This window comes from Temnothorax nylanderi, unplaced genomic scaffold (genome assembly GCF_030848795.1).
Source record: "Temnothorax nylanderi isolate EJ_2023f unplaced genomic scaffold, tnyl_v1.0 TNYL_tig0154_pilon, whole genome shotgun sequence".
In the NCBI taxonomy this organism is placed as follows: Eukaryota; Metazoa; Arthropoda; class Insecta; order Hymenoptera; family Formicidae; genus Temnothorax; species Temnothorax nylanderi.
Genome location: NW_027249216.1, coordinates 371,291 through 386,200, shown reverse-complemented (window position 1 = coordinate 386,200; position 14,910 = coordinate 371,291). Strand labels below are relative to the sequence as shown.

General features: G+C 46.1%; 1 protein-coding gene across 8 annotated transcripts in view; it reads right to left on the bottom strand.

Annotated features, from left to right (window-relative positions):
* LOC139777582 (uncharacterized) overlaps positions 1 to 14,910 on the bottom strand; it is a 39,130-nt gene that overhangs the window by 11,245 nt on the left and 12,975 nt on the right. For 6 of the 8 annotated variants that reach the window (XM_071715110.1, XM_071715111.1, XM_071715112.1 and 3 more), the window contains 4 exons: positions 11,984 to 12,115; positions 5,364 to 7,140; positions 4,987 to 5,149; positions 4,667 to 4,870 (listed from right to left, as the gene is read on the bottom strand). In XM_071715110.1, coding sequence (XP_071571211.1) covers positions 4,667 to 4,870; positions 4,987 to 5,149; positions 5,364 to 7,140; positions 11,984 to 12,115 — 2,276 coding nt within the window. Of the gene's footprint in view, positions 1 to 4,666; positions 4,871 to 4,986; positions 5,150 to 5,363; positions 7,141 to 8,566; positions 8,977 to 11,983; positions 12,116 to 14,807; positions 14,866 to 14,910 lie in introns of those variants that run through there. The other 2 variants (XM_071715114.1, XM_071715115.1) reach the window with 2 other exon arrangements.

Here is a 14,910-nt window from a genome sequence, read left to right as displayed (position 1 = left end):
GAGTACACGCTTGTGGATATAAATACTCGCGAATATAAGTGTAGACGGAAATATAGTTCGGCACGACGGCGGCCAATGTCGCTAATTCAATTCTAGGGAGGACCGATAAGTTCACCTGAGGAGAGTGACTTTCTGGATATCGTTAGAGTTGGAGTACGTTGGATACTAGAATGCCGTTGTCGGATCGCGCTGATCTCTCTTCGGCCACAACGGGGAGTTCGGAAGTATAAGAGTTCAAGCGTAGGTTCAAGCCAAAGAAGGTAAAGGGCAAATGCAAGAGAGGAGGGACTCTCTGCGCAGGAAGAAACGGGAGGAGGCCGCTTCAACGAGCTGCCATTTAAAGCCCAAGATAGTAGCAATATATTTCTCGTAAGTACTATGCTAAGTATAAGTGTATGTACGTTGCGTTAATACGTGTCATCATTGCGTGTCGGTAATCGCGGTACATTGCCATTTCTTTTCCTCGTTCCACAATCCGGTGTGGAACTTAAGCGCGTACCGTTGAGACAAGTATCTATATAAGCGCATCAGTCTGCTTTATTTTCTGGGGAGGGAATGAAATCCGCTTAAAGAAGGATCGAATTCACGATCGTACGATCGTATTTCGCTCATGCTAGGAATCGAAGATACGAGATAACGGTATTTCCGCGTACGGCAGGGAAGAAACATTTCGTGGACGAGAGACTGAAGAGAACATGCATCTTTACTGTAACGGCGGATATCCAAAACCGAAAGATCGAAACCGTTGACAGTCACAAGCGATCGTTAAACTGATTGCTCCGAATTATTTAATTGAATTATTTATTTAAACTAACGGAATGCAATGTTATCACACGTAATTGTTAAACGCGTATCAGCTTAAAGTTGCATTGTTCTCTCCTTCACGGTAAATTCGAAGGGAGGCAAAAGAAGGAGGGAAGGGTAATTGAGCCGATTATTCGTTCAACTCTCTTCTACAAAGCTACGCGTTTACACCACGCGGTTACACCTAACAAGCTCTCTATAATGCCACGAGTATACGATTAATTAATAGCTATTTGGTAGCGGGTGTTAAAACGACTACCCTTTGCGCTACGTATCTGTAATACGTATTAAATAGTATCAATGGTTACCGTTTAAAAACGACGGCCGTTGGGAGGACTAGAATGAGGACTAGAGTGCATCTACTCGGGATTGGGCATCGGAACCAGCGTTGAACCGCCGACGATTTTGGAAGGACGACAATTTTGGAAGGACTTGGCCTGCTCCGACCATCGTTATTGGAAAAATACGAAATTAGAAAAATAATCTCTATCACCCACGCCACCAGACGCGCTCGCTTAGTGCCGGGTACACCGCTAAGAGCCGCGCAAACGCCTCCGTACGGAGGATCGCTTTGCACTCAAGCGAGTCCTCGCGGCATTGTAACCGGGACGCAGCGAGACGACTTGTAAACGGCGAACGGTTTACACGTGTCGGCGGGTTACTCTCTGTTCGGCACTACGCTTCGACTACACCTCGATTACACTTGAGAGAATTGTATACTTTGCGATTGTAATAAGGACGCACTGTAATCTCGAAGAAATTACCTGATGCCTTGTATCGTGAAATCACGTTAAGCTATACTTCTCTTAAGAAAAAAGAAAAGGAGTAAATTAACGAGACCGATCGATCCCGCGGGAGAACCTTTGAGGTAGCATATTTTCCCATCTATGTTCGGTTTAAGAAATTGGGCGGGATGGGATAGCTGATTATGTTATTACTTGTATATATTAATATTTTTTCTTGGGAGAAATTAATACTTCTCTCTCGAAACAAGAAGGACACGTAACACAGCACAAGTTTTTAAAACGAATGATAATTACACGAAGTCTGTTAAAAGATTAGAAAAATATACCTACAGGTATTAACGTTACTGTAGAAAATTATTAGACTAGAGGACTTGCGCGTAAGAGAATGTACTTAGGTATATTAAGTAACAGTTATCACGATGCGATTATCCTTTAAAAATTTAAAAAAAGACTCATCGAACTATTCTAACTTTGGAATAAACTTGGAAACGCACTAAATATTGAAAACAACTTTTCACGACATGTCACTCCCTTTTCTTTCATTTAGCCATACCCTAAGCAAAAGTCACAGACGCAGTATCATAGCCAGCTGCTAGATTTCCCAGTTGCAACACCACACATGTTATCGTTAACGTCGCTCGGATTCTCTCTCAATCATCCATTTCTTTTTCTCTCTCAATCTTGACAATATCTGTCTTTAACTCGTGAATGGTCGCGCCACGAGCATTATGTGGCAAGTAAAACATCGTTTTCTCCTCATTCTCTCTCCGCGATGAATTATTTCGTCTTGTCCCGCGAAACCCATACACCTTCCGACCATCAGCATCTCGAGAACCTTGCGACGAGTTCATTTTAATTTATTTTTTTTCTTATTTTTTTTTCTTTTAACAAGACGCGACCATTCACGCGTTAAGTCCGCGTCCGTGTGTTATTATTACTGTGTCTCAGTAATCGGCTGCGTGCGGTTATCGGTTTTGCCTAGTCGACATTCAAAGGAGGACCGGCGGACCCCGCTCGCTAGTTAGGGTATGTCAGCTGGTAGTAGTCTCCACCTGCGGAGTCCTCATCGGGAATTTGCAATTGCTTCACCCGTTTTATTAGCGCGCTAGAACACAGAATACTGTCGCTGAATTGTGGCGTCTTCTGTGGCGGATGTGTGTGGGTATGTTTATTTGTTTCGTTTACTTTGTATAAGCAAAGAGGAACAACGTATATATATAACGTTTCGTACGTAAAGCTTCATAGGGAGGAATAAAACACGATTGGATACGCAAGAGTCCGACTGATACACATTACCGAGAATTCGTAATATTTTCATAAAGAGGAAAATTTCCCATTCTCGAAAATATCACGTACTAGCAGTGAATCAATGTACTCTTGTAAACGACTACATTTCTTCTCTATAGACCTACGTATATCGGCATTGTTCAATTTGCAGAAGGAAATATTTAATGCTATCTGGTTTTTTCTCTCTATACGACCGCACACATTGAAGCCTGCTAATGGTTATCACCGTTAATGAAGAGCAGAACGAAAACGGGCTGACAAAACAGACGAGTACGTGATGCCGCGTCTTGACGAAAGCTTCAAGGATGTCGATTAAGATCAGACGAGATCGAGGACAGGGATCAGGACGGGAATTCGATGGAGAGCAAGTCTAACATGTACTTCACAAGGTATACACTTCTTTTCTCGTTCGCTGAGAAAGCTAAAAAGGAGTTGGCAACGTGAAAGAGAGTAGGCTGTTATGCGCGTGTGGCCATGACGTGCTCGAAACTTATACGCGACTCGCGATCGTTATTGCGTGTGATATCGCGATCCGAAATGTTGCCTCTAAAATACTTCATGCTCCGATACGGAAAATCGCTTCTCTCAATTAAGAGATAGAAAAGACGGAGCTTAACGCGTGCAATCTCCCCGCGCGATGTCCTTAATGATTTCTGCGATTCTTCGTTGAAGTTTAATATCGTTTCAGAATGCGGATTAAAATTGTAAAATTGCATATATATCTTATCTACAATGGTACGTGGTGTGTATAGGATATGAAAAGAATTAAAGGGATATTGTATGACACTTCCTCTCCAAGACTCTTATTAAATTATTATTCTACTGAGCGAAAATTAATCGTATTGTAAAAAGAAAGAAGTCCGGAATATATTATAATATTGCGCGCAGTAAATTAAGAAACACGGATACCCAAGAGATACTGTCGAGTTTTTCAAGATGTTGAAAGTTCAGAAAATGCAAAAGACGCAATTTTCCCTGAGATAAAACATCGGCTTTAATTAATACTAAAGATATATAAATGCTCCCACCTGCACACATCATTTCTCACAACATATGGCATTTTAATATTTAGTATTCACCTTTGCCGAATTTTTTGTACATGAAAGAAATGATATACAAAAGATTCGAAAGGTCATACTGATCGAAGTTTAAGAGTGTGGCTTATAGCTACGGTGGACACAGACAGCGGATATACATCAATTTAATGGTTGGATGACACATCCTTTGTCTCCCTCCTTCGCACAGTATGCATACTTTATCGACTAATGAACTATGTTACAGCATTGACCAGGTACTCTTTCAATCTTCCTATACAATTTACTGTTTCTAATTAAAGCTACAGTTTCTGCACTGTATCACAGTCTCTATTTGAGAACTTTGCTATAAAAGCGTCAAAATTAACGAAAATTGTGCATTCAAAGTTATAATTGATATTACGTAACTAGGAAAATAAAAATGATTGATGCAGGTATATACCAATGTACAGATTCGGAGCAGAACGATGTTGCAATTACAATATCTAAGAAGCAATACAAAACGAAAAAGCACTACAAAAACGGAAATGAGATAATTGTACTTTACCGGATTTTACGTATATGAAATATAACAACATCGACGAGGAAGCAGTATTAGGTATTCCCTTACCCCGATCGGAGGGGAGGAACATCTTTGCATAATCTACATATCATTTGCAAGTACGTTACGCGTTGTAAACCTGACCACACGGTAACGTTTCGTTAATCATTCCCGAAGAAGCATCATGCATCACGAAGTTTTACGTTTCGACAGCTACGCAAGCATGAAGGGTAGCGAAAAATGCGAATACACACCCGGATTCGGTGGCGGCCTGGTTGTTATTGTTACCGGTCGCGCTGTTGACGGAATTATTGTTGGCGGAATTGGAATTCGCCTCCTCCATATGCGCGGTATTCAGCAACGAACTCCACTGCCTCATCACTTCCTCGCCCTGAGCTTCCAACTCGGAAATTATAGTGGCGTCATCGAGCTCGTGCAACGCGGGATTGGAATTTAATCTGAAAGAAAAAGGGAGACAGATGATAATAATTTGGTTCCACAGAAAATAGTTTCATGGCAACGTTTAATTCTACAGCTGAGCTGGCTATTAAAAATTATATTGCTTAATGCTAACCGTTGCTGTTCCTCGTAGGAGCTCGCGTCGCTGCCGTCATAATCTAACATTAAATCATCCGAGGCGATGGATTCGCAGGGCGATAAAGTGTCTACGCTTCCCGTTCGATGCAAACGCTGTCCGTGATGAGGACTGTTTATTACCCCTTTAATATGCACACCATCTGTAATGCAAATCACGTATATTGTCAATGATGAAATATTTGAATCAAATATATTTATTAAAAGATACATATTAATTTTTAAGTATATTAAGACAGTAATTATCAGAATTCAATATATAAGAATTTAGAATTAGAATTCAATATAGTAACTTAGATCCGATACAATATGCTTGGAGGTAGGAACTCCAAGAATAACATTGAAATCTGTACTCACTCATCTTAGAGCTTGTCTCGATCAGAGTGTGGCTATTCTCAGTTATTACTTGATCCCCCATAGCGGACTGCGTTTCGATTCTCGCCCTCGAGTTACTGTCGTCGAAGATCAGTCCGGGCTGATCGGCGATCTCATCGTCGAAGAACTCTCTACCCTCGGACAAGCTGAGCGAGTTGGAGGCATTCGTCGGCGTGCCTGGACCGTCTTCCTCAAGGGTGTTATCTGAACGTTCGTGCGCGTGTTCCTCGTCTCTCTTCGAGGGCTTTCCATCCGATTGAGTAATGCTGGCGGTAGGACTGTCGAACAGGCTGTCGACCGGCGAAGTCTCGTCGTCTATCAAAGTAGTTGCGGTAGCGGCGGCGGCAGCGAATGCCGGGTCCTCGATGGTAAGTAACACCGAACGTAGAGTGTTCTTCGATGTTGCACCGCTCTTCGCGGCAGCGGTGATCGCCTGCGCGTGCTGAGCGATGATGGAGTTGGTACGCTGGTACTCGTCGCTGGAGCTTAACGAGTACTCGTCCGCCATGGCCTCGCCGTGACCGTACTCGGGATCGTCCGAGCTGGGCGGACTGAAGTCCGATTTGATGGACGGGACCTTCTCCGTGCGCGATCGATCCTTGTAGACCTTCTCCTCACTCAGACAACCTTCGTCGTAGCCTTCCGAGGACGTGGTGGACATTGACGCAGTCGAATCGGTGTATCTATTGTCCTTGTTGACGATTCGCTGGTATTGCGTGGCCCGCTCTCGCACAAAGCCGGTGTTCAGATTGACTGCAGTGGTGGCGAAAGATTTGGGTAGCGGGATCACCGAGATCTCCGTAACCGTGCTGTCGTCGTCACGGACATCTCTTACGTCAAAACTCTTGCCAGTTACGACCATACGCAGATTTCTCGGTCTGCCGACACCGCGTCTCCTCAGGGAGCCGTCGTCCATGAAATCCACCGATCTGATCCTATCGTTGTCCTCCGGTCCGGTCGGCTGGCTGCTGACACCTGAGTCCTCAGTCACCGAGCCCTCCTTCGAACTGGACGAGCCCTTCGACGTGGATATCTTTCTGCTTTGATTTGCCGCGGTTTTGGCGATCTTGGAGTTTGAGTCGTTCACCCGCACGGCGTACTGCGGTAGCGGCAGATGACTGGTGTGTAGCGTATACCTGCTAATGGGTTCCGGAATGCCTGATACTCGTTTGTTTGCGTCTGCGTGCTGCGCCATCGAATTGCTACCGTAAGTCGCGTTACTTGATTGCGACGGGCGAAGCTTCGCCGGCGCCGTCGTGCCGCACAAATGTTGCGGCACGTGCGCGACGACCCTGTTCGGCTGTTGCTGCTTGATAAAGTAGTTCTCTGATTGCTGCTGCTGTTGCTGTGGATATTGCTGCAGCTTTTCCTGATTGTAATGGCTGATGTTGTGGCTGTTACAAATGTCGCCGACCTTGTTCGTGAATCTCGCCTGCGGTTGTCGGTAGCCGAAGCGGTTCGTCCTGACGCCGATCCCGCTCGAGTCTTTTTTCGGCGGTGCTAGCCGCGGCGTCGACCGGCCGGATGACGAAATATGAATCACGTTGCTGTTATCGTCGTCCATCATCCGCCTGCGATCCTGCTCCGGGCCGGCCGACTTTGATCGTGGATGCAGCAGGTTCTTCTCGCTGGTGGTGCCGACGGCATAGTTCGTTATCGGCATCGGAATCCCACTGGCGGGTCGTCGCCGGAAGCCGAAGGACATCGCGGTGCCGCGCGTATGCGACGTGCCGCGTTTCGAAGAACCCCGTAGATCGCCCTGAAACGAGGATTCTTTGTTAGAGAAGTGAGATCCATCAGACAAGATGTCCATGTAAAAAAAAACCGAGGAATGCAGAACATGACGTAAACGTGAGAAAAAGACAAAACGCGACGTTGTAGAATGTAGAAGATAAAATTGGAGCAAATTAGATGCACACACATACACATCATTCTTATCAGAGATCTTTTATTTCTTTCGATACGTATCGCTTATTAGGAATGCAAGAAATCGTTCCGTTTATTACGAAGAAGGGTCATCGTGGGTCTTCGCTCTGTCCGTCTGGACACTGGATCGCTATCGCGTTTCTACAGCCGTCACGAAACAAAGAGTATTTTCGTATCAAGATATAAGAGCTGGGATTATCAGCAGCGTATCATCCCTAGTCACGCATCAGCCGCGATTATATCCGTAGAAGAAGATCGATATCCCGTCTAATTGAATTTCAACTAGATTGTGAACTTCGCTTTCAACTGATTATATATTATACATCTCGACCATCTGATCACGATTTCCCTTTTATCCTTTTACTCTCGAACTCTTGATTCATGTTTCGTTTCTTTCGAGTATCTGCTTTATATAGTATTAAGCTGCCAAGTGCGCGTCGACATCACACGCTCGTAGGGTTTCGGTTCGGGGCTTGTTCGACGAACCTTCTGCATGGTTCCCGGCTGCAACAATATTAATCGATATTCGCGTGCGAATTATATAACGGCGCGGTGCAGATAGCGCATCCCGCCGCGGATAAGATTCTCCGGAGCAATGTGCACGCGAGCACCGCATTGTCCATGGTCGGAGACGACTGAGGAAGCCGTCCGAGAGCCATCGTACAGCGCCCGCAACCCCGTTTGAACTCCAGAAATAGCGTAACCGCGGCCGGCAACCCGACAAATCTGGGACCGCGTTCGCGCCTCGTTCGTGAAGAGGCTCGAAACCCTAACTTTCGCCGCGTTCAACGCAGACAGTTTCGCGACAGCCGCAAATCGACCGCGAGGACGTCGTTCGGGTGATCGCGCATGTGGTACATTTGGCACACCGGAGTATAACGAATGTATAAAATCGTCGTGTGTGACTACGTCTGTAAAATTATGAAATTACAAATCCGAGGCGAGTCGTTAAAGGTGTATGCAGAACTTTTTCGATCGTATCTATCAACTTTTCTGGCTAACCGATATCAAGAAACATTTTCAGTTTCAGAAGCAAGAATCTGGTTTACCATGAAACCGTGAAACGTGAAACTGACTTTGATAAATGACAGAAAAACACGCGATCGAGGGGATCCTGATAAATGACACTCTGCCGATGTTATCAACGACAATCCCCACCCGATTGTCACGCGCACCGTCACGGCACCTTCGAGCAGTTTCTCCGTGAAGAGAAGGAGATCCGTAGGGAAGGACGAGGTTCTGTCTCGGGCATCCCTTACCGCAACGTCGATGCCCTTCTCGTTCTCCAGCGAGTCGTCCTCACACCTGCTGCCGCACCGGTACTCCATGACGGGTGCTTTCGGGCCAATGTCAGCCGGTCGTCGATCGATCTCTCACGGGAATTGACGGCCGCCCACCGTCGCTTCACGTCGCCATGTCCCGAATATATATTTTTAACCGGGAAACGCGTTCTTGTCGGAAGAGGCGCGCGAAGAGGATGGTAGAGAGCTCTCTTCGTGGTCCGTCACATCGTAAGGATGTCATACGACGGCGAGAGAACGTGTGACAGCTCACCGACGTCGCCCTCCGTCTTCGTCGTCGTCGTGGTCGTCGTCACCCCCGCGTACCTCGCTCTTCCTTCGTCTCGCTCGCTCCTTCGCGACTTCGGCCTCGCCGTGCGAGACTTGGAGAGCTAACGCGGGGATCGATCCGGCCGTCTGCGCCGGCGTCGCGACGCCGACGTGCATACGACGCAGCCAGGGGCTGATTTTGCGCCCACGTCCGGCGGCTTTCACCCGGGTATACAGGGTGTTCCTCGAGAAGGTGTGTCCAATCCATTCGGCTCGATTCTCGAAGGGGCTGTCCGTTTTCGTCAGTTAGGCGCACCCTGACTCGACCAGGTTGAATCTAAGGGTCTAGAAACGATCTCTCGCGATCCATCCCCGCGCTCTTCCCGGCAGGGTTGAAGACGAATCGATTTCACGTCCGGTGAAGAAGAGCGTCTCTGTCACCGATCGCTCTCATTCGGGACGCACCCTGTATACGGCTTGGATGATTCAACGACGCGTCTGAATGCGCGTCGATAGTGGCGCATCGTTATCAGCAGGAGTTCGCAGCACGATGACGATTACGCGAAAACGACGAAGCGAAGCGATTTCCTTCGCGCGAACGGCTTTAACGACTTCATCGGGAAGAATTACGAGAATCACATTAAGCTAGCATGAGTCAATCTGAATCAAGAAACAAAGATATAAGCCAGAAGATTTGATTACGTAACGCTAAGTCTATAGAAGCTAATATTCAGTTTTATGTATCATGTTAGATCTGTTTAATTGTAATCCTTTTCATATTATGCCTGTTTACATTGTAATTCACATTTTCTTTGTTTAAATTATTGTGAAAAAGTACAGTCAAAACATCCACAATGTTTTGTCTAACATTTGAGATAAATTATAGAATAATTTAACGGTAACATTCTTTATTGCTCGTATTTTAGCATTGGATTATCTTATATTGGTTTTTTTCTATGAAAGTTACTTATCTTATGACGAAAGAAAGATGCAATCAGTGGATTGATATGATAAAGGTTTCCTAGTAAACTCGAATTTCATTTTATTATCTTTTTTTTCCAAACTAAGACCTTTGTAATCGATTTTGCTGATAAGGGAGAGGCCTTTGCGCCTTACGTCGCGATAACGCCACGGACAAAGGAGGCTTCGTGGGCAGACGCAAAAGTCCAGGCGATCGAAATGAATCGACCGAACTTCCTCGTCCGCGTAGTTCAACAAAACTCTCGCGCGCGCAACCGTTTCACCGAAGGAAAAGAGGCGCTTCCGTTCTGGACGTAGACATCTCGGAGGAGATCTGCCGTCAAAAACGCCAGCCTCTAATGAGAGGACATCGGGGAAACAATGGAAAGAAGCGGCATTCGATCCGGCGTGTGATCACGCCGCGTGCGAATCGGCACGACCGTGCGCGGGAAGGCGAGGCAACGCGGGGAGGAGAAACAATGGGGAGAAAAGACGGAGAGTTCTCTCCGCGATTTCTCCTTCTTCGCACCTGAACCGTGCACGCGCCAGCGCCAGTCGCGCCGAGTTCTCTCCGCGGGGCATCCTCCAGCCTCACCGCACCGGTTTCCGGCGCGGGGCTGCCGTGGAACCGGCACGCGTCACGCGTGACGATGAACAATGGAAAGCACATGTACGTCGTCGTCGGCCGAAACGAGATCGGCCGCGTGAATCGCGCGGCGTATCTCCAGAACGAGCGCTCAAGTTCTCACAAGGGGCACGAGGGTCCTGTCAAGAGAACGAAACTTCGAATTGTTTCAGAATCGCCCGGCTCACGAAAGCCGGCGACGATGAATAAACGTCAACGGACAATTCGCGTGCGTAAAGAATTAAAGGAGTTGAATGCTAAAATTCGAGCGAATTAACTTGATTTCGTCGGGATGCGAAGAGACGCGGAGTCGACTCTTCGGCGTTTACAGATTATTTTTAAAACTGCGCACTTTCGCAAACAATAAATTCGAATATGCGAAGATATTTCCTACAAGACTATATTTATATTTATACTCCAGTCCAGTGCGTCGACACTGAACAAGGTAGAGCGAGTCTACGATGGCGAGGCAACGGTAATCATGCACTGTTAAAGCGATTTGTTTCATCACGTCACGTCCGTTCCACGATAATTAATTCGTCGCGATTCGTGCATGAGAAAGTTAACGCGTGCCGCGAAAGTGGAGATCGGCATAACTTACATTACTTACAGGATACATTGAGATACGTTCGACAGTCGAACTTTTCTTAGATTAATTGTTAGTGGAGGCATTCGAGCGTGCGAGCGATTACGCGGTCTTGCTTATCTGCAAATCGTACATCGAAAGTGTAGACTTCAACATCGCGAATAATCGCCCGAAGGAAGATTCGATAATAACAAATGTAATATCTGCTATCGTCGAAACTATGCTCGAGAACATTTCGATCGTGCTAAATAAAATTGGCGCTCTTATGTCCGTTTCTTCCAATGCAGATTAACTTTAATCTCAATTTAACTTTCTAGTTGTATAAAGAATTAGAAAAACAAAGACAAAAAGTAAGTTAAACCGAGATTAAAATTAATCTGCATTGGTGGAAATGGACATTGTGGCTGCAGAGAGATAGCGAGAATTATTCAACGTTCTCGTGTTACGGCGAAACATCGTCGAACGCGGTACTCGGTCACGCGTCGCCGAGCTTAATTTTTACGGAAAGGAACAGAACGATCGTCGCACGAGGCGTTTGGCGACGCGGACACGGCAGACACGCGCGAATGATCTATTCGCGGGTGAAGCGCGATCCCGTTGCGGGTGGAATCGCGTTTGAGAAAGGGCGTTGAACCTCAACGTGTGGCCTTCATCAGCCTAGTCGCCCGCGCAATCAGCTGGATTTTCCGCTACACGCCGCGCGTACATCCGAGTATACCTATACACGCGATACTTGGCATTAGTGCACATACACAGACATACATACATAGATACGCGATCCCTCGTGGATATATTGCGTAAATGCAATAACGGCAAAAGCCAGGGACACGCTCGACGTCAACTCGGTGAACGCGGACCTTGAAGTTCAACGTCCATCGACGGTATAGTCGACGCTTTTATCACTTGAAGCTCTACTATGACGATATCGCGCAGATATAGAGACAGCGAAGCTTACCTGTTTCTGGGCCTTGTCCATGATACGGTACGAGGGCGAGTTGTGATGACCGGATGCTGCGACGACGGCGCCCGCCTTACGAGACACGCATTGCCCCATATAGATCCGCCAACCTTGTCCCGGCACCGAACGCTGTTCGCATGAAAATTATGCGTCAGCAAAAGTACGAGGAGTCTGTAAATACGCGTTCGTGCGCTTACGCTAATTGTTAAAGCCGTTTAGAAGAGAGCACGTTTAAAGTCGAAGAGACCAAGATAGGTAATACCCGTGTAAATTAGTAGGCGAGAGCTTTTCCGTTAACACGTTGTTACACGCCCGCATATCGTCGCCGACGACACGGAAGGAGTTAAACGTTAAACTATGCGTGTAACAGTCCTCATCCAGATTGCACCTGCCTTTCCATTCACCTTCATTAATATTTCACTTCGCGGTCGACCAACGACGCGAAGAATCCTCGTTCGACGGAATCGAACGGAGCGAAAATCATTAAGCGAAAAGAAAGTATAGTCAGCAGAGGGATATGCAGCCAAGGTAGTACCAAGGAGTAGAGACAAAGTACCGCCACCAGAAGTAACATGTAAGTCTGGGAAAAGTTTCGCGCTGATCGATACGTAAAGCCTATTTCTCGGTCAAAAGGAGAAAATGTGCGATTTAACCAGAGGCACCGAGGTCGAGGTACATCATCTACGATTACCTTTCGCGTTACGGCACCGGTTCTCAATATTGCAGGTCACGAACTCGCGTCCCCATATTAGATACGCCAGTATTGCGTTACATACAGAGTGTCCTGAAGAGGAGACATTAGCGAAGCCTCCGAGGAAAAAAAATATAAAACTTTTGCTCGCCAAAAACGTGCTTTTGCTCGGTACTCGGATTCCTTTGTAGCACTAAAGGGATCTCGTAAGAATATTTAAAAAGAAAGTCAGGTAAAGAAATATTTAAAATAGAAAACAGACGTTCAATAAAGTAATTTAATTCCTCTCTAATGGGATCATTCAGCTACCGAGTATATCATGGCAGGATAAAAATCCATAAGGGACGTGAACGCTAAATTCGGAAAATAGGACGCGGATTTTAAAGACCCGAGTCTCTCGAGCGTCGCTCTGCTCGAAAATTCGACACAGATCGAACGGAGATGGGTATTGACCCACAAGCGCGGAACGTGATAGCAATGACTCACTAAACATTCAATCTCTCGCAAAATGAATATCATGAATACCGTTACGTATATATGTGTTTTATATATATGTAAAATAAATATATATAAAATGTGAAAAAATATATATACATTTAAATATTGATATATACATTTTTTTTTAATTTTATATATTTTTTATACATACTTTTATATTATATATTGCATAAATGTATATTTAAATTAGCTAATTTTTAATACAAAAATGTTGAGGGCGATTATCTGTACTTAGCTTCCTTCGTACGTGAATGATTTCTTGAAGTAACAGACACCCGGCATCGTCCAAGCCTATACCGACTTCGAAAACCGTGTATCGTAGGGAGCGCCCGAGGAATTTTATTCGAAATGCATCGCATAGATGGTGAAAGGTGACCACCGGTGTGCTACGATCTCCAAATGTAGGACAATAAATGGCACTGGCCCGATTTGTCGTAGAGAGCATTGCGGATTACATTATCTTGCATATCGCGCGGTAACGTCGCGGCGCGCGATCGCCGAATAAAGAAGGATAATTCTAACAATTCGAAGATCCCAGGGTTCGAGGCAAAGGAGTCCAGAGATACGGATGCGTCAAAACTTAAGACAGCATGAAATATATAACGACATCAAAACCTAATATAAAATACATAATGATGGGGACTACCTATCTCGTTTCGTCCTCTTCAAATCGATTGGTTCCATTATATTGATGTAGAAAATTCATCTCTCCATTAATTTCCGCAAGTCAAAGCTCTTTGTATAAATAAAGAGGCTCGAAAGATTTCTCCCTGGACGAGACGATTACTGAAGCGTACTGTTTTGCCTTGATCTCAAGGAATTTTGTTTTTCGCGTCATTCGGTAAGATGTCGCAAAAAACCTAGTCGGTGCGGCAACCTGACGACTCGGAGCGTTTTTGATTTACCGTACGGAGCGACGGGCAGGCGATCGCGTCTGCATCGCGGCCGGTGCCTCTCGCGGTGCGCCGTAAACGTATATGGAATCTGACCTTTCTTGCGCCGCGGTCGGCTCTCGCGCGAATTCCCCGCTTACCGTTAGCGCGAAACGGCCATCGCGAGGTGGGTACCAGAGAGGTGCCTCCGCAGTTGCAGGCAGGCTCCCCTTAATCGACGCGACGTTTTCATTATCGTTATTCTCTCCGACAAAAACGAGCGTGGCCGTCGCAAAAAAAAAAGTCGCGGAGGGACTTCCGCGATACGCGAACGGGACGATAATCGCGCGTTGACTCGAGACTCGGGTCGTTTACTTCGCGTTACTTGCCGATTCTTTAGCTTGCGTAATGGCCTCGTAGAAAAACGTTGGACTCTGGGATCCTGGAATCTTCGGATCGTACGAATCTTTCTCTCGGGGATTCCGAGAATTCCTTCCTCGATTTCGCGAATTCCTCTCCTCGGATCTTCGAATCTCAACTTGTTCCGTCGTGAACGAAGCAATATTTTCCACGGAGATCGAAAGTAAACGGAGCAGAAGAAGACAGATTGCGAGAGAAGACAGAGAGAGAGAGAGAGAGCGAGATGTGGTTAGTGGTGCGAAGAAATAAACGTGCACGCGCCTCTCCCCCTTCCCGCGGATTAGAAGCATATGCGGGTTCCTGGACGATATCAACCGCGTCTCCGCGATTCCTTACTCACAGAAACGAAAATCCCTGCGGTTTTATGCCTGGCCTGCCGTAGAGTAATCTCGAATACACTGGAAAAAAATCAAGTCGTCCACCTTCATGCGAGGGTCACAGAA